This window comes from Grampus griseus (assembly GCF_964374135.1).
Source record: "Grampus griseus genome assembly, chromosome: 5".
Classification (NCBI taxonomy): domain Eukaryota; kingdom Metazoa; phylum Chordata; class Mammalia; order Artiodactyla; family Delphinidae; genus Grampus; species Grampus griseus.
Window position 1 is genome coordinate 117,956,843 of NC_138998.1, and position 21,297 is coordinate 117,978,139.

General features: G+C 38.3%; 1 protein-coding gene across 1 annotated transcript in view; it reads right to left on the reverse strand.

The window, feature by feature from the left end:
* LOC309822978 (protein EURL homolog) overlaps positions 1-16,806 on the reverse strand; it is a 31,467-nt gene extending 14,661 nt beyond the window's left edge. The window contains exons 1-2 of the mRNA XM_082655086.1: positions 16,725-16,806; positions 15,652-15,785 (exon numbers count right to left, since the gene is read on the reverse strand). Coding sequence (XP_082511212.1) covers positions 15,652-15,778 — 127 coding nt within the window. The 5' untranslated portion in view covers positions 15,779-15,785; positions 16,725-16,806. The remainder of the gene's footprint in view (positions 1-15,651; positions 15,786-16,724) is intronic.
* Positions 16,807-21,297: the final 4,491 nt, after the last annotated feature.

Genomic DNA, 21,297 nt, shown 5'->3' on the forward strand with positions numbered 1-21,297 from the left:
ATTTGACGATCAAGCAGCAGCCAAGCCATGATTCAAGAAGAGTTATTACCATTATACCTACTGCTGGTCACACATGCAGTGGGAGGATGCTCAGATTGTCTATCCTGTCACTGACAAAAGGCAGATCAGCCCGAAGGTGGGAAGGCAAGGATGGATAGTTGGAGCACCTACTTCCTTCCTTAAACCCAAAACAGGACAGGCTTCTACCTCTTGGAAAATTTTACCAGTTGTCCTATGTGCCTTAGTGAGTACTATGATAAACAGTGCTCCTTTCCCCACCCCCTCATGCCACCTACAGTCTGCCGTATTCAAATACGCAACAGTGTATTACTGGCAACTGTACTAAGCCGATATACAGATGGGTTCAGCAACTTGCTTTTTCCACATTTTGAGAATCACTGCCTTAAAGAAAGACATACCAACAGGTGGTCTTTAGACAGCATATTTCTGCTTAGGAGATGTTTATGCCATTTTAAAATTTTTGTGTGAGCTAAGAGGATTAAGCAGTTGGTCAAAGCAGCTTAATCCAATAAAGGAATTATAAGGGCAAATTTCAATCAGCAAAGTGTTCAGAGAGATGATGTTAAAAGATAAATCTCAACCTCAAATAACCAAGGTAGCCACAGCAGAACTGAGTTCTTTTATTGATGGATATATAAACTGCAAATGATGTGTCAAAAAGAAAACCTTTCTCAGTGAATTTTACTTTTTCATTATAATGGTTGGGAAATTGGGGAAACACACCTACATAACAACTGTTTATTACTAACAGGGTACAAAAAAATAACAATCCACACTCAGTTCTGCTCTCAAACTTAGCTACCTGTTTTAACAAGAAAGGTCCAATAGAACTCTCTGTGAAGATGGACACGTTCTCAATCTGTGCTATATAATAGGATAGCCACTAGCTACATGTGGCTATTGAGCCTTTGAAATGTAGCTAGTATGACCGAGGAATTAAAGTTTTAACTTTAATTTTAATTAACTTAAATTTAAATAACCAAATTGTGGTTAGGTTACCATATGGGACAGGGCAGCTTGTCCATAGGTAATTGATGAAGTGAAAGGGTACTTGGAAAAAAATATGAATGGAAGCTATCCATGTTCAGGATACTAAGCTCACAGCAGCACAGAATATAAAAAGCTAAAATTGTTTTTCTAGCACATTAAAATATATTATATTTAGACTATAATTTTTAAGTGGCACAAAGAATTAAAAGTTATATTATAAAAAATTTTAAGTCAATAATCCAGTTGACCCAAGTAACCCTCTACTTGTTCCATTTTTCTCCTAAATAAAACTTCCCTAAAAATAGGCAAGGTTAAAAAATATACACATTACCTAAACAAAAGACAGTCTGGAAAAAAGGCTTTCATAGTAACACTGGATGAAAGAGGATAAACCACTAAAACAAAGGAAATTTATGGGTTCAAAAGCCAGAAATGTGATAGCCATATGCACTCTGCCCTTTATCTCCTGAACTGCCTGCCATCTGCCCAGTTAAGGTTTTGACTGATTTATTTTCTTACAAATAAGAAAAACAAAATGAAAAGCTGTCCTGCAGCTATTTATAAAACATCTGTTTTGCATCTCAACTTCTCTGCTTATATTTGAATCACTGTTCCTGAAATTCTAGTTGACTATTCCTTACATAAATGCTTTATAGCAATATCTATTAATTAGAGATTTACTAGCAAGTGAATTTGAAGGCATTTATAATTTAATTACTACTATAGGTAGTAAATGGTAAAAATTAAGACATGGGAAACAATCACTACAATTCACCAACCATTTGATTAGAAAAACTAAAGATTAAAAAAAGGTGGTAACTGATGAATCATACTGTAAAATATTAAAAAAATATTGTGACTGTGTATTATAATTGAATCATAGCAATTCTAGAGTAAAAAGAACTTTGATTAGAACAAAGGGTTTGGAGAACTAGTGTACAATAAAATCATTCCATGATGAAACAAAGTTTTAAAAATTATGGTCCAATGCAATGAAACCTTTTACAAAAATGTCAGCATAGTAGAATTTTACCTATTGACATGAAAAAGATGTTTCTGATATATTAAATTAAAAGACTGGTTATAAATAGTATATATAGCCTGATTTCATTTTTTAAACACAATTTACCACGCACACATGCATACTCTATGCAGAAAATAATTTAGAAAAACAACATACCAAAAATATTACGAGATTATTGGTAGATAGGTGGGATTATAATCTTAAAATTCTTCTTGCTTCCTGTATTTTGATTTTTCTGTAATAGGCATAGTTTGCTTTTTTAATGGAAAAAAAGACTATTATGGGAGAAAAAAAATCTTTTCTCATTTTTAATAGTGAAAATTTAAAACATTAAAAAAAAATGCCCATAAGGAAACATTTCGGTCTGGGAAAGGAAATGGTGTTCCTTAGTCCGAGACAAATTAGGTTTTGTACTGTATGTTCCAGTGAACTAAGTAAAACAAAAAATTTACAGCTGAAATGGTAAAGATACACATACCTAAAATATCCCAATATTCTGAATATGTTTTTAAATTGAGAATTTCCTTAGGCCAACAATGTATCTATCAAAGGATAACCTTCAAATGCAAGAAGTCCCTCTCCCCCAAAGTAAGATTATAATGACAGTATAGTTTTATCTGGCAATCCTTGTTGGAGACCCGGAAGACTTCAAAGGGAATGAAGGAAAAAGACACTGATACAAGAACAGAATTCATACTGTTGAAAGAAACTGTGGGGAAAGGATTGGCTGGGCAGCTCCTACATGAAGGAAATTACGGCAGCTAGAGCAGAAAAATCTACTGAAAGCCAAATCATAAGAAGGTAAACTCAGGATAAAGTCAAACCTCCTCAATGTACATAAAACAATGAATTATTTTGGCAATGGAGGAGTTGTTCAATATACAAACAAATCATAGTAATCTTTTCAGTAGAATTTCATCTTTTCAGATGAGATGAAAACAAAACCCTTCTATATTTCAATTTAAATCAACACGAACATTTGCATCACATACTATATTTACCAAAGAGCTCCTATATTCATCATCTTTCTGTGATCCTCGCAGCAGCACTGTGAACACAGGCAACATCACCTCTATTTAATACACGTACTCCAAAAGTTAAGCAGTTGCATACTTGGAGGAAGAAGTCAATGGTTCAAAACAGAGGGAACTAGATAAACAAAAGTGTGGAAGTGAGAAAGAAATGGAGGAAAAGAGAGGAAGGGAGAGACAGCGTGCACAAATGATTGGCTTGTAGAGTGCCTTTGGAAGAGTAATGAAAGGTCAAGGTAGCCAGTTAAGCAGATACCTGGTCATGAAATGTCCTACATGTCATGTTAGGGAGTTAACAGCCTAACCAGATGAAAATAGTAAGGAATCGAAGAGTTCTAAGAAAATGAACAGCATGCTCAGATTTGCATTTTAAAGACCTTTCTGGTGATACTGAGAGAGAACTAGGGGTGTGCGGTAGCGATGGGGAAAGGGGGATAAAGTCTATGAAACTGATTAAGTGGGTCTTGAAGTAGTATTGGTAAGAAGGAATAAAGGCCTGGTCAAAGGTACAGCAGTGGGAATGAAAAGTCAGGAACAGATTGGGGAGAATCAACAGGACTCAGGGACAGACTGCATGGAGAGGGTGGGTGGGAGGGAAGCAGTGAGGGAACAGCGTTGCTGCAAGGCCACAGGCCAATTTGCCTTTGAGAACTGAAAAGCCATCCCTGCCAGGGTGCACGGCTTGAAAAGCAGAGCTTAGGTAAGATTTCAGCCATAATTCCTCACTGCATCTACACAACTTTATGTGGACAGTCCTGAAGAAACTGGAACCATTCATTCGCTAAGGGCAGTTTTTCAAAGTTTGGTCCTGAAACCACCTGCATAAGAGTCAGCTGGGATTCTTATTAAAATGCAAATTCCTAGACTCAACTGTAGACCTACTGAAACAAAATATCTCAACTGTAGACCTACTGAAACAAAATTTCTGGGGTATAGGGCCTGGAATTCCATGTGAACCAAAGATGAAGGAAATAAAAATGCATGTGTATATGGAAATAAGGAGAGAAATTTAGTTTGAGAAACGTAAATTCAAGACGGCTGTAGAATATCTAAATGGAGAGGTCCAGCAGGTGGTTGGATGTATATTGATAAGTCTGGTGCTTAAAAGACAGATTTGGCCTGTGATATGTTTGTGGAGTTCCATTAGCTTACAGAGGTACAGCTGAAGCCAATGCAGTGAAAGAAATAGATGAGTGCGATATGAGAAAAAAAGAAAGACAAGGACAGAATTCAATGAAACACTAGTATTTCAGGGACCTGTAATAAGCAGTGACCCTAGGAAGAAAAGAGGGCAGAAATAAGAGGCCCGAGATATTTTATCACAGAACCCAGGGAGCTGAGTGTTTCAAAAAAGAGGGAAATGTTAAATGTCAGATTTTGAAAACGGCAGGAACATGAACCTATTTATTGTGTTGATAACTAGGAAGTCAATGATGAAAGCATAGGAGGTATGCCAGTTACAGGGGCACGGAAGATTAAGTTGGGAGGAGAGACAGAGGGAGACAATGAATGAACACTGCTCTTTCAAGAACTATGGCTTAAGGGAAAGAGAGGAAAGCTTTTTCCCTTGATTTTTTCTCTTTTTTAAACATGGCCGACATGAGCATTTCTGCCATTCTAATCATCTTTTTGGTCAATCTGCCAGGTTACGACGGAGAAGATAACTGTAGGTAGGCAAGATGATGTGTCAATATACGATAAAACAAATGAAGGAGAGGATAAATAAATGAAGGAAGAGTGGGTGGTAGAAAAGAGAGACAGAATGTAAGAAGCATGAAATTAAATTGTTCTGTAATTAGTCTCTACCGAGAATTGTGATATTTTCTTTCTGCAGATACTTACGACTGCTATTTCATTTGGTTAGTAAATACACTAGTAATCTAAGGCTGAGTTTTATGGAGAACTGTCTGATTTACTATATAGGAATTATATTTTATTATATTGTATTTATTCTACTTTGTAGTAGAAATATAGCCAAAATGTTGATTGACATTGAATTGAAACTTGATGGTTGATATATTGAAATTATTCTGGTGAGATTTGGTCAAGATTATAAAAGATACTTTAATACTAAATAACAGAAATGTGCTCAGGGCAAATACTGCGAACAGTGTTAATGAGGAAGTAGTAAGAATACAAAACCTTTAAAATCTTTCCCAACACTTAAAGATACTAAAGATCCTCTTTAATATTTGAAGATAAAAATATAGAAGTATGAATAAAAGAGGACTTCATGTTAATTTTGAAACACTTCCCCTCCAATAACACCAAACTTCAACATGTGAACTCTGTTTTCAAAACAGACTGGGAGCTTCCCTGGTGGTGCAGTGGTTAAGAATCTGCCTGCCAACTCAGGGGACGTGGGTTCGGGCCCTGGTCCGGGAGGATCCCACATGTCGTGGAGCGACTGAGCCCATGAGCCACGGCTACTGAGCCTGCGCTCTAGAGCCTGCAAGTCACAACTAGAGAAAACTTGCACGCAGCAACGAAGACCCAACGCAGCCAAAAATAAAAAAAAAAAACAAAAAAAAGCCAGACTAGTAATTATCATTCACTAAATTCATTGTAGATATTATTACACCAATTATCATGAGTTTTAGATATTAAAGATGTCATTTAAGTATATCTGTATAACACTTTAGAGGATGGAAGGCGTTTTTACTGTCTATTAATTTTAATCTCCACATTATATAGGAAATAAACACTAACTGTGAATTTTAAGTAAGGTAATACGTGGAAAAATGTATCAGCGATTGAATTTATTCTTCATAAAAGGCAAATAATCCTATATCGCCTTCCAATGTACCATATAACTTATTCTGATGTCTTTTCCGTCTTCTCATGTAAGCTTCACAAGTTTATGTTTGTTTTGTTAACTGCCTTATCCTTAGCTACCAGAACAATTTCTGGCACACAGCAGTTGCTCAATTAGTATTTACTTAATCAATGTGTATAAAAATTGCTATGAACATAGCTTTAACTCTGAGATTCAGATTTTGATGGGTACACACAAACCATTATTTTGCCTTACTGTTTTACAGTTGAGACAGTAATGCCAAAAAGCTAACAGAAATAGATACACTAGTTTAAATTTTTCTGTAAATAAACAGACACTGTCCCCCTTTATTACAAACTATAAATCCAAGACTCAGTGTTTAATGGGTTTATTCCCCTTATCTAAATCCTAATGTGTGCCAAACTGGATTAGAATAATTTAAATCCACTCTATCTAGAACTATAGTTGATAACATTTTGATAATTCTGCAGCGTTACTTAGCCACTTTGATTTCAATCATTTATACATTTTGCATGTAACACCTTATCTGAAATTCAGAATGTTAATATCCTTTATAATGTGGAGATTAAATTAAGATGCTGTAAAAGCACCTCTGAACATCCACAGTGCCTTATAAAGTTATGTTGTCTTATCACCTGTTTCTTCTCTCTCTTTCCGGAAAAGTGTTCCAGGCGACTACCGGGGCAGATGAGCAAAAGGGAGATAGCGTGCAATTCCAGGATTGGTGCTAATCTTTTCACTGTTGTTTGCACTGTCTGCCTCCACTTACTTAGAACCCTATTCTGTCTTCAGAGGAAGACTAATCAGGATAAGTATGTTAGCCTCTATTACTTGAATGGTTGGAAGGACGGAGAGCAGTGTTAGAAGAATTGCCTCATCACCAGCTGCCACCTGTATGATTCTGTAGCAAATGTCAGTGTGCAGCTCAACTTCCTTGTTCCTTCTAGGCAGGGACTAGCAAGACTGTCATGTGTGCGTCTCTTCTTCCTAGTTCTTTCCTCCTCTCTGATAATCATCAATCTAATCCAAGAGTTCTAAAAGACCACATTTTCTTGACAGACTATTTAGATTGTAATCTATATGGAGATTGCATCATCCCACTCTCTTAGGTCATGAGAAATGTCTATTTTTGGATATTCCACCAAATGTGTATTAATCAAATAATATCATAGGTAGAAGTAACTTTTAAAAAGCAAGCATTTCTTGAGACCCAAATTTTGTTCCTTGCTTGAACATTCACATTTGTGTAATTCATCTGTAACTTTGCCTGAAAGTTACTTAATATCTCCTAGATTCTTAAGAGTTCATGTAATTTTTTTTGGAAGGAGAAATGATTTAGGCACTTGGACTTTTTGGAATCAGATACCTTAGGTTTGGACTTCCAAGCTGTGTGATTTTGGACTAGTTTCCCAGACTCTCTACTCATTTCCCTCATTCATCAAATTGGGATAAGCTAGCACCTAGCTCATATAGTTGTATTAAGAACGAAATGATGCATGTAACACAGAATACCTGACAAACAATACTGACTTAAATTATTTAGGTAAGTCACTTACCTAAAAGTGTAAATCCCTTAAGTATCTGACAGTTGGACTAGCTTCTCCCAACTAGAGAGTGATTATTTCACTTCTTCCAGAGTAGAGACAGAAACTTATCTTTGTCTTCTTTCTTCACAGGCATTATTTTGCATGCAACAGAAAAATTACTCTTTATTTCTGGGAAGCTAATTTCTCTTTATAAACTCTCTAGTAACAGTTATTCAAATTATTTCAACCATGAAAAGTGCATCCCTTTTCTGAGAATAGATAAGCTAATTTCTCTTTATAAACTCTCTAGTAACAGTTATTCAAATTATTTCAACCATGAAAAGTGCATCCCTTTTCTGAGAATAGATATTAATATTTCTGACCTAAGTATTAAAAGATTTTCAATCTAGGTTTAATTTGTTTCCGTATAACTCATAAAACATTTTTTTTCATCTTTGTCAATACACTGGAAGGAATGAATTATGAATTTGAATCAGAATGTCATTTTTATCTATTTTAACAAATCCTTTATTTATAATTATGATGTTTCTATTAATAAGATATTCTGGGTTGTATATTGTTTCTTTGTTTTCAACTTAAAATCATTGATTTAAAGAACATACTTTTATTATTACTGATTTAAAAGGAACTCTGGATCATCAAATACCTTGGGGGTCATCATTATGAGCAAACATCACTATGCTGAGGTGTTCTGAATAACAAGAGTTGCAGTGTGTAAATGAATGTAGAAACTCCCACTCTAAACACAGCTCTGTTTAAGACTTCTTGCTCTGTGTTTGGAGAAAAATACTATGTCTGTTTTCTACCTTCCTGACTGAAAAAGATAACCATATATCACTCTTAGTATTATTCGCTACATTTTTCTTTTGAATATGATACAAAGTTCTTCTATTAGTAAAATTTGTAAAACTTTTCGGAGACTCCAGAAAGGTCTCAGGCAATTCTGTGAAAGGGCAGAAAAATAGCAGAAGAGTTTCACTGTGGGCCAGTTTAAGGGAAAAATATAAAAAAAGACAGTTCTCTCAAGTCTCCTTTAGACTGATTCACTGATAAATCACATACTCATTCATAACTTCTTGCCAGTCCTTGTACTACTGTTGATTATATACTAGTAAATAAAAGACTCTAATCCATGTCTTTACGCAATTAGAAATGGGGGAGGGGTGGCGCATTAAACAAACACATAAGCAAATAGTTACAGCAACAAATTATAGCAAGTGCCATGAAGGAAAGGGCGCTATGAGGACAAGCAGGTTGGGGCTGACAGCGGTGGCAGGGGCGGGAAGTGCTAGGGCAGGGAAGACCGCTTTGAGAAGTGCCTTTCCAAGCGCCAGCGCAGGCAGGTTCTTTCCTGCGGCGCTGCCTTGCACGCATTTTCGCCAGGCATGTAAGTCCGTACCTTCTCCACAGTGCGCTTCCAACCCCAACACTTCTGATCGCGGGGGTGGAGGGGAATTCACTTATTTAATTTATTTACTCATTCATTTTGAAAGGAGATACACGTGGTACAGGAATAATAGTTTAACTTTAGACATGTAGTTGGAAGTACTTATGGGCTATACAAGTGAAGATGTCTACAAACTAGTTGCATATATAGATGTGTAGCTTGGGGGTGGGGAGAAAGAGGTAGGAGGAGATCTGCTACATATCAGCGCATAAAAGGCCATTAAAGCCCAGACAGAGTGACGATGGAAGGTCTAGGACAGAGCATGCCAACGTAAAAAACAACAACAACAAAAAAGACACTACAAAGATTATCAGGACTAATCAGAGGCATTAGCAAAACCAATAAGTGAATGCCATCAACATAGCAGGGCTGGTCTGCAATTTAAAACTTAAAATATGGCAAAGGTCAATGTCCATTTCTCACAATGGTTACAACTGCTCTGACACCAGAGACCTGATCTGAATCCCTTCTGTGTCAATCCCTTCTGAGTTCAGCCTTTTGAATTAGATTCTGGCACAATAATTTCAAGATTAAGAAATAAAAATATAAAACTGCTCTTACTGGTAACATTTGAGAACCAGTATGACACAATAAACTTAGGTATCTCGCCAAGAAAACCCAATTAGTAAGTGGCAGGGTCAAGATTCAAGGCCAGGTCTGAGCCCAAGGCCCACATGCTCAATCACTAGAGCAGAAGTGGAGCAGTAGCAGATGTATCCAGCTGTAGAAAAGCAATCTTTCCTGTAAAGGTATGAGGAAGGTAGCATTACCATGTTAGTCTGTCATGAACAGAGGCTGGGAGAAAGCAGGAAGTGGTTTTCCTAAGTTTGTAACATCTAACTTACCGATAATGAGCAGTAGCGTTAAACATCACATTTTATGTACCGAGATGGGTCAGAAACTTGAAAATTCTTATAAGCTTTTTGGCAACAAGTTCACATGAGATCTGGCTGCATGCCCATCCTCAGAATACAATGCCTCATTCTCTAAAAATCCCTTCCAGTTCAAACTCCTGGGTTAGAAGAATCACCAGAGCATTACTTGTTGGTCTTAGTTATAGCTCAAATAGTTTGTCTTCAATGTGGTAACCTTTAATTACCAGAAAGGCCTCTCTATGGCCGATTTTGCTAGGTGCATACTCAATGTCCTTTGTCCCTTTCTTTGGAAAACACTGATTTTATTTGGAGCAGCTTCTCTTGAAAGGGGAGTGGAATGTATAAGAAATTGTTAGGTGGGACTTTAGGAAAAGCTCCTTTTTAGATGCAGGAGAGAATGCTAACATGTATCTTTTGTCAGATGTCCTTTCTTTTCTGTCTGAGAATAAGGAAGCAATGGCTGGAGTTCTAGCATCCACCCTGGCTCATGAGATGACTGACGATGGCAAATATGTGTTAAGGGGCTTCCCTGGTGGCGCAGTGGTTGAGAGTCCCCCTGCCGATGCAGGGGACATGGGTTCGTGCCCCGGTCCGGGAAGGTCCCACATGCCGCGGAGCGGCTGGGCCCATGAGCCATGGCCGCTGAGCCTGCGCGTCTGGAGCCTGTGCTCCGTGACAGGAGAGGCCCCAATAGTGAGAGGCCCGTGTACCGCAAAAAAAAAAAAAAAAAAAAAATATGTGTTAAGGAAAGTGGATTAGAAAAACAGAAGCAGCTTGAGTCTTTCTGATCATGGAGCTACCATACCAACTCCAGACTCAACTTCTTTTAATATGAGACATATAAATATCCATTCCATTTTATTTCATCATTATTATTTGGATTTTCTATTACATACAGCCAGACCTAACTCCTAATAGAATACACCATTCCAACTGAAATTCATGTATGATCTCAATTTTAAATTCATCCTAGACTTTAAAATTAGACAGCTTAAAGTTAAAAGGAGAAAAAGTTGGGAGTAACTAAAAAGAGGCCACCATTACTAGGACTGGGATAAGAATCTGGAACCTGGCTCCTCAGATATGGGTTGTTAGTTAAGTCACAAGTCTTTACCAGATGTTGTTAGCCTAGTTTTATTTTTAAAAAATATTCTATAATTTAAAGTTATCACCAATTAAACCTACATTTCACTTCTACCCTCCCTACTCCTGTCCAAATAATGAGATTTTACTATCAGAGCCATTTAAAAAGTGTTCAAATTTATTTAAAGTAGAATTAAAAGGCAGTTAAAGAAAAAATAAACCTTTCATCTGTATTTCTAAGTATATCAAAGATAGCCAAGCTGAAGTTCAAAAGGCATATTAGGCTTTATATTTAAAAGTGCTCTTTTAGTTAATAGCAAGGCATGATGTTTGTCATTACGGGAAACAAGAGAAAGAGGTTAATGCCAGATTGAATTAGCAATATTCAGTCTCCTTATCACAAGTAAAGTGGTGGGCTTTTACTTAAGTGGAAAGATGCTGATGTGCCAGAAGCAAGTCAAAGGAAGAGCTGTTGACAGGCTTTCAGTAGTTAATAATCAATCTTGACTTCCAAGCTAAGTCAAGATTTAATATTGAGATTCAAACTGCTTCCTGACTACTGACCATGTGAACCATGTTTTGGTCAAAGACACAGAGAATCAAGGAAGAATGAAATTAAAAGTGAGCATTGGGTTCACTGGTGCCTTAATCAAGAGAAAACACCTATAGACTTCTCTTGCTGGAAAGATTACTAAGGATCTGCATTAGGGTCTGTTTCTAGAAAAGTTCCTGGGCAGTTCAACAAATTAGAGGAAAATGAAGTCTGAGATGGATTTTACAGTCCAAGATGGACTAGTAGGCATTAAAAATGCTTACTAATCAACTAGCAAGATCAACTCACACTGAAAACTTTGGCATAAGAGAAACTGATCTTGCCTTATAAAAAAGTTTCTCTCGGGCTTCCCTGGTGGTACAGTGGTTGAGAGTCCGCCTGCCGATGCAGGGGACACGGGTTCGTGCCCCGGTCTGGGAGGATCCCACATGCCACGGAGCGGTTGGGCCCGTGAGCCATGGCTGCTGAGCCTCCGCGTCCGGAGCCTGTGCTCCGCAACAGGAGAGGCCACAACAGTGAGAGGCCCGTGTACAGGAAAAAAAAAAAAAAAAAAGTTTCTCTCTATAGAATAGAAAGGAAGTCAATTATTAGAGGAAGGTACAAATACTAACTATTTGCACAGTATTTTGGTAAAAATGAAAACTGACAGTATGAAGTAATAGATTGGAGCCCTGGATCTCTCTCCCATCCCCCAGCTGTAGTTTCATTTCTGACTTTCTTATATTACAGTTGAGTTTCATTACTGGCTCCTGACCACTCTGGGCTACCTTCCTCCCAGACTTAATAGCCTAGGTAATAGTAGTTGGTAAATAACTTTAGAGATTTTAGCACCATGAACCATGAGGCATATTAATGTATTTGATCATTCATGCATATAGCGTCTTAGTGTCAAGGACAGGCCATCAGTATTAAGAAGTTTAAGCAGCTATCTCCTAATCCTAGAAGTGGACAAGTAATTCTAATGGTGAATTATAAGTGCCCCCCCATCAATCTCCTTAAAGTGCATTTATTAGGTCCTTGAAGTATATCACCTATGGGTTGAAAGTATATGAAATGTAGGTACTCGTTTACTTTTAAGTACTGTAAAGTCATAGAAAAAAAGGCAACTTAGAGCCAAGCTCAGAATATGAAATCTCTCCTACAAGATTAGACTGTCTTTTGTTATTTCTTTCTTTCATCTTAATTTTATAAATATATGCATGAGCACATTTTAAAAAATTTGATTAGACTAGTTTTGATTTGACATAAGCAACACTTGATTAACGCAGTTTTGATTTGACATAAGTAACAATCCAAAAGGTGTAAAATATTTTTGTTTACTACAAACCTGTGGACTCAAAACTACCCTAAAAATTCCAAGAAAATTTTTATCTAGCCTCTTAGCTGAAAAAAGAATAGAAGGCTTTAGAGCAAACTCAGCAATTAGAAAGCTAAGAAACCAAGTAACAGCAACATTACCATACTACAAAAAAGTTATACCAAAAATAGTAAAGTTAAATGTCATATTTTTTTAAAGTCCCTCTTATCTATTTATTGATTGGCACTGTGCTGAGAATTTGGTAGGGGAAAGAAAACTTCAAAAACGTTTAAAAAGGTTTACTGACAGAGACAAAGAACAGACTTTGTTATTTTTCAGGTATGTGATTACTTTATTATCACTTTTTACCATTGATTTTTAAAAAACCTGTATACTGGGCTTCCCTGGTGGCACAGTGGTTAAGAGTCCGCCTGCCGATGCAGGGTACACGGGTTCGTGCCCCAGTCCGGGAAGATCCCACATACTGCAGAGCGGCTAGGCCCATGAGCCATGGCCGCTAAGCCTGCGCGTCCGGAGCCTGTGCTCCGCAACGGGAGAGGCCACAACAGTGAGAGGCCCGCGTACCGCAAAAAAATAAATAAATAAAAATAAAAACCTGTATACTGATATAAAAATAGAAATTTTGAGGAATTCAGCGTTCTCACTTCCCTCCTTTTCCCCTAAAATTCCTAATACTTAGAAAAAAAATCTCATGATATTAAAATGGTTATATGCACAAGCTCATCACTGTAGTAAATATAAAATGTATTGTATCTGTGAGATCTAGGAATTGACTTCAGATAAATTGAGAAGAAAATTCTAAAATAATTTTTCTTATGAAGATTTAATTGGCATTTAAAAATATACAACCTTGAGTGTACATAGAATATAGAGTTCTAATACAAATTGAGAATAATTTTCGTCTTTTAAGTTAAAGACAACTCTTATTTCAACACATAGGGCTTATGACAAGCTTATATATTGAGATAAATGTTATCAGAGATGAAATATTTATAAGATGGTACCTGAGGAATACTTGTATATTCTCTATACAATGATGAAGAACCAGTTAAAAGGCATTAAAAACAGGCTAGAAAAGCAAATATGAAAGTTTACATTTCTGTAGATAAATCCTATCACAGCATGAACAACACTAATGATTTAGCAGGAAGCACTGATAAGGAAAAGTTGGCTGACCGAATATCAAGGAGAGCAATTAGGACTCAGGAAAACAGGTTTCTAATATTAGCCCTATCAACTAAAATAACTACTGACAGTAGATCAATGGAATTAAAATCACATATACTAGAACTAGATTGGCAGGCTTCAAAGCCCAGCACTGTCATTCACTGCTGGGCAACTTCAAAGTGCATTTTTTAGGTCTTGAAGGTTAGACTCCATCAACTTTAAAATGGATAATAGTAGCCATCCCAGAGCTATTTTGAGCTGAAATAGATAATCCATGTAAGGTGCTTAGTACAATGCCTGGCACATAACAACAGCTTGCCATCACTGCTAGAGCAACCTTGAACAGTCCAACTACCTGGTTGCCAGTTTTCCTCAATGTAAATACAGGTTTGGCTGAGTCATTTCTAATGCCTTTGCCCATCTAAAACTAAAATCTACAATGTAAAAGAATGTATAGGGCCAACTCTATTTCTAAAGAACATACATTAATATCTTTCACTCTAGCATGATTAAGGACATGGTAATTTAAATGCTACAGAAGAATCATGTTTTTAAGTCACCCCTTTGAAATTAGTTATAATGCTACATTTACTAAAGCCAAAGTTTTATGCGTTCTATGCAACCCACAGGAAATCCATGATCTTCCATCGATTATCATGTTTAGCAACTACAGTTCTGAGTACAATGGCAAAACTGTCAAAACCAATATGATCTTAAATGGAAAATGAATGTCATATAATTAACTCTACATGTTTTTAGTAGTCTACTTATGGTTATAATTTTGACTTTTACTACAGAGTATCTATATATATTAATTTGGCGCTTACAACAATTTCTGAAAAACAAGTCTTAATAGGAATCTCAAGGTACATAATCCTATTTTTTTTTAATGGCAAGAACATTTGATATTTCCTATTTAATAAATAGAACAAGTAGAGATAATACAAATTAATCTAAAGATCTAACAAAATCTCTCTACTGAAATGTTACAATTCAAAATTCAAATGGCAGGCCAACTTTTTTTATTGCCAGAATATTAAGATTCTTTTTTAGTGTGACTCAAATATTAAAAAAAAAAATCAGAATTTATCACGGTAACATCAAGATTAAGAAAACATATCCCACATGTTTCTCAGGGACAAACTACTGATACCCACAGACACATTAATTGTGCACCAACCCAAATACTTTAATAGAAATTTTTTTTTAAGTATTTGGAGAACTCTTTTTCGTATACTCTTAGAGATACTACTGAGAAATTTTAAAAGCCTTTTTAGTTTAAAGGTGTGTGTGATCACCGAAAAGAGGTTATCTAAAAATTTTAAAATGTGTTGCAGATAATGAGATAGCACTGGGGAAAAAAGTTATAGCTCACCTCAATTAGGTACTAGCACGGTAGGCCAAAAGAATAAAATTACATTCGCCTATCAATGTAAATGTTTGGTTATGTTATTTCTTAATATTAAAACAAAACAAAACACACACACACGTATGTTAAAATCTGACAACTTAAGCTCTCAAACCAGCAAAGTTTACTAGTCAATACTCATTCCTCATTTTTATATTAGTAAAATTGGGATTAATGCTGTGGGAGTTAAAAAAAAAAAGTTTCTCTTAAATTCATAGCTGTGCTACCTTCAGTTTCATTTCCAGAAACCCTTATCTTTAACAGATCTCCACTTCCTACTTGACACAATTTACAATCATTCAAGAAATTTTAGTTTTACCTTGTAACTAGTTCAGCATAAAATAGTTCTGTAAAGTTCATGCCATAAAATTAATTACACTGTGTCCTTACCATCAATATTTAGCTCAAAACAAACGTGGCAGAAGGAGAGTGTTTCTTTGTCTGTTCCCAGTTTACAAACACTGCAGATGTTGTCATCATTCAAATCAATGCTTACAAACTGCTCCTCTTCGTTCATAGTGCCCCTGTTAAGAAACAGAAAAAGAAAGTTACACAATTTCAAGAACTTGCTATTAACGGCAATATTAGGAACTTCTAGGAAGACAAAGGATGCTGTTCAGGTTATCTAAAGCAACAGCCCCATCAAACGAGCATTGCCATACTTGTACTTCAATATTATACTTTTATTGTGCAAAGACACAAAGCTAGTAAAACTTAAAGCCTAGCCGTAAGTGACACTACGCCTAAGCGCCTTTTTCGGTCTTGTGTTTTATTTAGTTGACGGGGTCCGACGGAAAGCAGTTTTCGGGTATTCTAGCCCACCCCCATCCCTGAGTAGGTGAATGATCTTAGCAGCGACACCTATTCAGCTACCGGGGTCAACCTACTTAACGCTGTTAAAGGTAGGACGAACGATCTGCTCGGGACACTGCTTTGCTAACTTCATTGTGGGAACCTCAGATGCGTTTCGCTAGCTCGGCGTAGCGAGGTTTCCTATTCGAGATCCGGGGCAGGAAAATGCACATGGAAAAGTGAACACTAGGGAGGGGGCCCGGCCGCTTACAAAGCATCCTCACGGAAGGTCGGGCAGCGGCTCCGCTGTGCGGCCCGGGCACGGCCGGAGGCGGGGTGGCCAAGCAAGGCTGGGGGTCCCGGAGCCCGGCCGGCGGGAGCGCCGCGTCCCCTCGCCCCGGGCTTCCACCCACCCAGGAAGAAGGCGTTCGAGGGCCACGGCAGCTGGTCCATCTGGACTCAGCGCCTCTGGGAGCCGGGTCCCCGGCGTTGGGGGCGCGCGCTTGCCCCTCAGGGTGCCGCGAACCCGTGTCATTCTCTCCGACCGTCCGTCGGGGGAGCCCGCGCGGAGCAGCGCCAGGGGCCGCGGGGCTCAGAGTGCGAAGGCGGCTGGACCGAGGGTGCGGGGACCGGGGCGCAGGCAGTCGGGGGCAGGGGAGCTGGGGCTTTACCGTCCGGCTTCGCGCGCCGCCGCCGATCCGCGCGGCCCAGGCTCCTCCACTATTGTTTCCGGCCGCAGCGCAGGCGGCCGCAGCGGAGAAGGCTGCCGTGCGCCGGCCCCGCCCCCTCCCGCCGGTGCCATCCCTCGGAGGCTCTGGGGGGGATGGGGGACGGCGCGGCTGATAGCGAAGCCGCGCGCTCGCTCGGCGGCCGCGGGCACCGCCGCTTCCCTGCTGCACCGACGCCGCGGCCTCAACTCGAATTTTCTCTTGATTCCGCCCCTCTTGGCCGGGGTCTCTTACCGTTCTGTGGAAGGTAGCTCCTCGCACGCCCCCTCCTCTAGGCAAGTAGATAGAGGAGTCCGTTACCACCTCCCCCTTCAGGGTAGTGGAAACTACTGCCCCCGGGCGGGGGCCGCAGGGGCGGGGGCAGAAAAGTGACGAGTGGATGGGTGAGAGGGCCAGAGATGCGTGGGTGGAACTTCGTGTGAAATCGGTAGACTGAAGCAAAATAGTATCATTTGATCTTTGAGTTAGGTGCCAGTTGAAGTATTTAATGAGGGAAAAGTTCGTTTTCAAGTTTCATAATTTAGGGATAATCTTAAATACAGAAGCTTATTTTTTACAGATTGTCTTGGAAATGGGGCGCCCCTCCCCTGTAATATGGCGCATTCCTTACACGCCCACGAGGATAATCCCGGAGCCCCACCTCTTACTTTAGGGCCTGCCTCTTTAAAAAGCTGATCTCTTTTTGCCCACTTTGCTTGACATTTTAAACCATTTTTTTAAGGTTATAATTCATGTAACACTTTCACTTACATTTTCTATTGTAATCCTCAAAACAGCCAGAGAAGAGAAACGAAAAGAGTTTTCTTCTTTTGCATCCTAAAAATGACTAACCCAGATTATCTATTGGTTAGAAACAGAGCTGGGACTTGAACCCAAGGCTGCTGACGTAAAATCGCTGCTATTTTCCAGAGCATCATAAACAGCTGTCCTGGTTACACCAACAAAGAGAAAGGGGACTAGCTTGTCAGTCTACATGTAACCGGTGGTAGGAATGGATTCCATAGATCTTGGGAACTTCTAGACCAAACTGACACTTGATATAAACCATCAGTGCCCCAGAAAAGTGGTCTGTGTTTTTGCTACTTGAAGTGTAGGAGATGAAGCAGCAACATTGGCCTCACCTGCCTCGTATCTTGTTAGAAACGTAGACTATCGAGTCTCACCCAAGACTTCCTGAATCAGAACCTGTATTTTAACAAGACCCCCCAGGTGATTCCTATGCAGATGAAAGTTTGAGAAGCACTATTTGAAATAGAAAAATCTATGCGTTTTCTACTTGAATTTCACATTCTAAGTAAATATGACTAAAATGTCTTACATCTTGGATTCTACCCATCTTTTCAATGAAAGTGCTTTCTAAAATCACTAACAAGGGACTTCCCTGGTGGTCCAGTGGGTAAGACTCTGCGCCTAAAGCAGGGGCCTGCGTTCAATCTCTGGTCAGGGAACTAGATCCCACATGCATGCCACAACGAAGATCCTGTCTGTGTGCTGCGGCTTAACGATTTTCTTGTATCGAACAAGTTCTTTTCATTTCTCAGGGTTATCTCTCTTTCTGTGGCATTTTGCCTTTTTAACTCTCCTTAAACCTTTCACCTTGTTTTTTATTTTAAATTATTTTTAAAAGCCTACACATTGGGGTTTAACTTACAGAAAAAAATTTTTCCCGTTTTAAAAGTACAGTTGCTGAGTCCACCACCCCAATTAAGATACAGAACATTTCCACGACCCCAGAATTCCCTATGCCCCTTCTCAGTCAAGCCTCCCACCAACATCTGATCTAATCTATATCACTAAAGACAAGTTTTACCTGCTCTAGGACTTTATGTACATGGGAATAAATGGTATGTATTATTTTGTGATTGCTATCATTCAGCATGTTTTTGAGATTCACAATGATGTTTTGTAATAGTAGTTCCTTTTATTGCTGAATAATATTCCACAATTTGTTTATCCATTCACATATTGATGAATACTTGAATTGTTTCTAGTTTGGAGACTATTATAAAGCTGCTATGAGTATTAATGTAAAAGTCTCTGTGTGTTTATGTTTTCTTTCTCTTAGGGAAATAACTAGGAGTGGAATTGCCGAGTCGTACGTATGGTAAGTGTACACTTACTTTTAATTTTAAAATAAATTGCCAAACTGCTTTCCCATGTGGTTATGCCATTTTACATAGTTAGGACTGTTTTATTTTCTTGATGATTTGACCCTTTTATCATTGGTGATATTTTTATCTCTGGTGGCATTTCTTCTCCTGAAATCTACTTTATCCGATATCAATATAGCCACTCCTGCTCTCTTATGATTAGTGTTTCCATGTGTTTCTTTTCTCCTCTTTTTATTTTTAACCCCTCTATGTCTTTATACTAATGTGCTGCCTGTTTCTATTAACGGACTATTTTTTCCGCTGCTGGGTACGTCATATTTTCTTGCTTTTTATATGATATGCATTGATTAGTTGCTGAACAATGTAAAAGTGATATTGTTGAGTGTAGTAGGCAGAATAGCTCCCCAAAGATGTTCACACCCTAATCCCTGCATCCTGTGAATATGTATGTAACATAGCAAAAGAGATTTTGCAGATATAATTAAGGTTGTGGACTTTAAGAGGGAGATTATCCTGGATTACTGGGGAGTGATCCCAGTTTAATCACATGAACCCTTAAAAGCAAAGAACTTTCTCCAACTAAAGTCAAGCGATGCAGCAGAAGAGGAAGTCAAAGTGATTAGAAACTTTGAGTTAGCATTGCTCTAGGAGCAAAGACTGGATCCCAGCTGACAGCCAGCAAGGAAATGGGGACTTAAGTCCTAAAACTTGGAGAACTAAATTCAACCAAAAAACTGAATGGATTTGGAAGTTCAATCCAGAACCTGGTCTACATCTTGATTTTAGCTTTGTGAAATTCTAAATGGAGGATTAGAAATCCATTGTACCTGGACTTCTTACCTACAGAACTGTAAGATAGTAAATGGTATTGTCTTAAGCCATTAAATTTGTGTTAATTTGTTATGGCAGCATTAAAACACTAATACATTGAGTGTCTAGATTTTTAAAGAGTGTTGGGCTTTATTTGGGAGGCTGTTACTCTAGTAGCCTATTAAACTTTTGTGAGACTCTAGACTATCCTTTTGCTGTAAGAATTTCTAGTTCTCTCTTAAGGAGTGGCTTAGGCTGTCTATTGTATGTCACAGGTCTTTAATAAAGTTTCTATACTCTACTTGGAGAAAACTCAAATAATTACTTTCCCTATGAGTTCCAGTAGTTGTTCGTATTGTAGTTCCCAAGTAATTCTTTTTTCCCTGGTAATTAATTTTTTGCCCAGCCTGTTGGAGCTTCACCCTGTACATGCACAGCTTAGTATTCAGGTGAAGACTTAAAACGTGTTCTGAAACTCTTTCTGTGTATAGCTCTTCCTTTCTAGCATTCCTGATTACAAATTCCAGACATCTTGTACTCCCCAGACTCAATCTTTGTCTCCTCCTCCCAGCTTTGCTTGGATCTCCTCATGTGGACCATGGTTTGAAAGTACCTCCAGGCATAAAACTAGGGCAATTGTAGGGCTCACCTCATTTGTTTCCTTTCTTTCTGGGATGACATGTTTGCTCTGCGTGTGTTTCAGTGTCTGAAAGTAGATATTTCATAAATTTTGCCCTGTTTTCTAACTTTGAAGAGCTATTCTGATACTCCTTACTCCATCCTGGCTAGAATCCCTTGTTATTTTGTCAGTGGATCCTTCATTCATCAAATAAGAGCTTCTTCCCAGATCTCTTTGCTTCCGATCTAGTTTTTTTTCAGTCTGTCTTTCACAGTCCATTATGAAATAAACACAGGTGAACTCCCCTTCTCAAAAACTTGTCATGGCATGTTGCCTTTCTCCTAACAGTAATACATGAATCTATTCAGCATTTAGACAGTTACAATGGGCTTTCCAGTTTACTGTCTCATTTGATAAAACCTAACATTTACTTGGATAGTCAAGGATTTTATTTTTAATTAACTGCAATCCTTTCTAATTTAGTAACTGAGTAAAGTGTGCAAAAATGTGTTACAAACTGTAAGGGGATAGATACAAAGATTAGTTATATAATTTGTTCTTGACCGAAAACCGACATTACCTTGACTTCAGGCTTAAATCAGTTAGGAATCCTTTCAGATGAAAGTAACAGGAAACCTGATTAACAGTGTCTGAATCAGGTAAGGTTTTATTTGTTTCACCGAACAAGATCTGAGGAGCCATCTCCCGGCAGTGGTTCACTGGCTCATTATATCGGGACTACCTTCTCTGCATCTATTCTGGCTTTCCCTTTCAAGAGCAGAATGGCTGCCCTACAGTTAAGCAACATATTGTCTTCCAGGCAAGAGGATGGAAATGGAAGATGTAGGGAGAAGTGGGAGGGAAAACTGCCTCTTTCATTTTTGTGAGGAAGGAAAAGCTTTCCTGAGAGACCCCAGCAGATTTCTGCTTATATCTAATCACTAGAAATTACATGACAACAATGGATTCTAGGGAA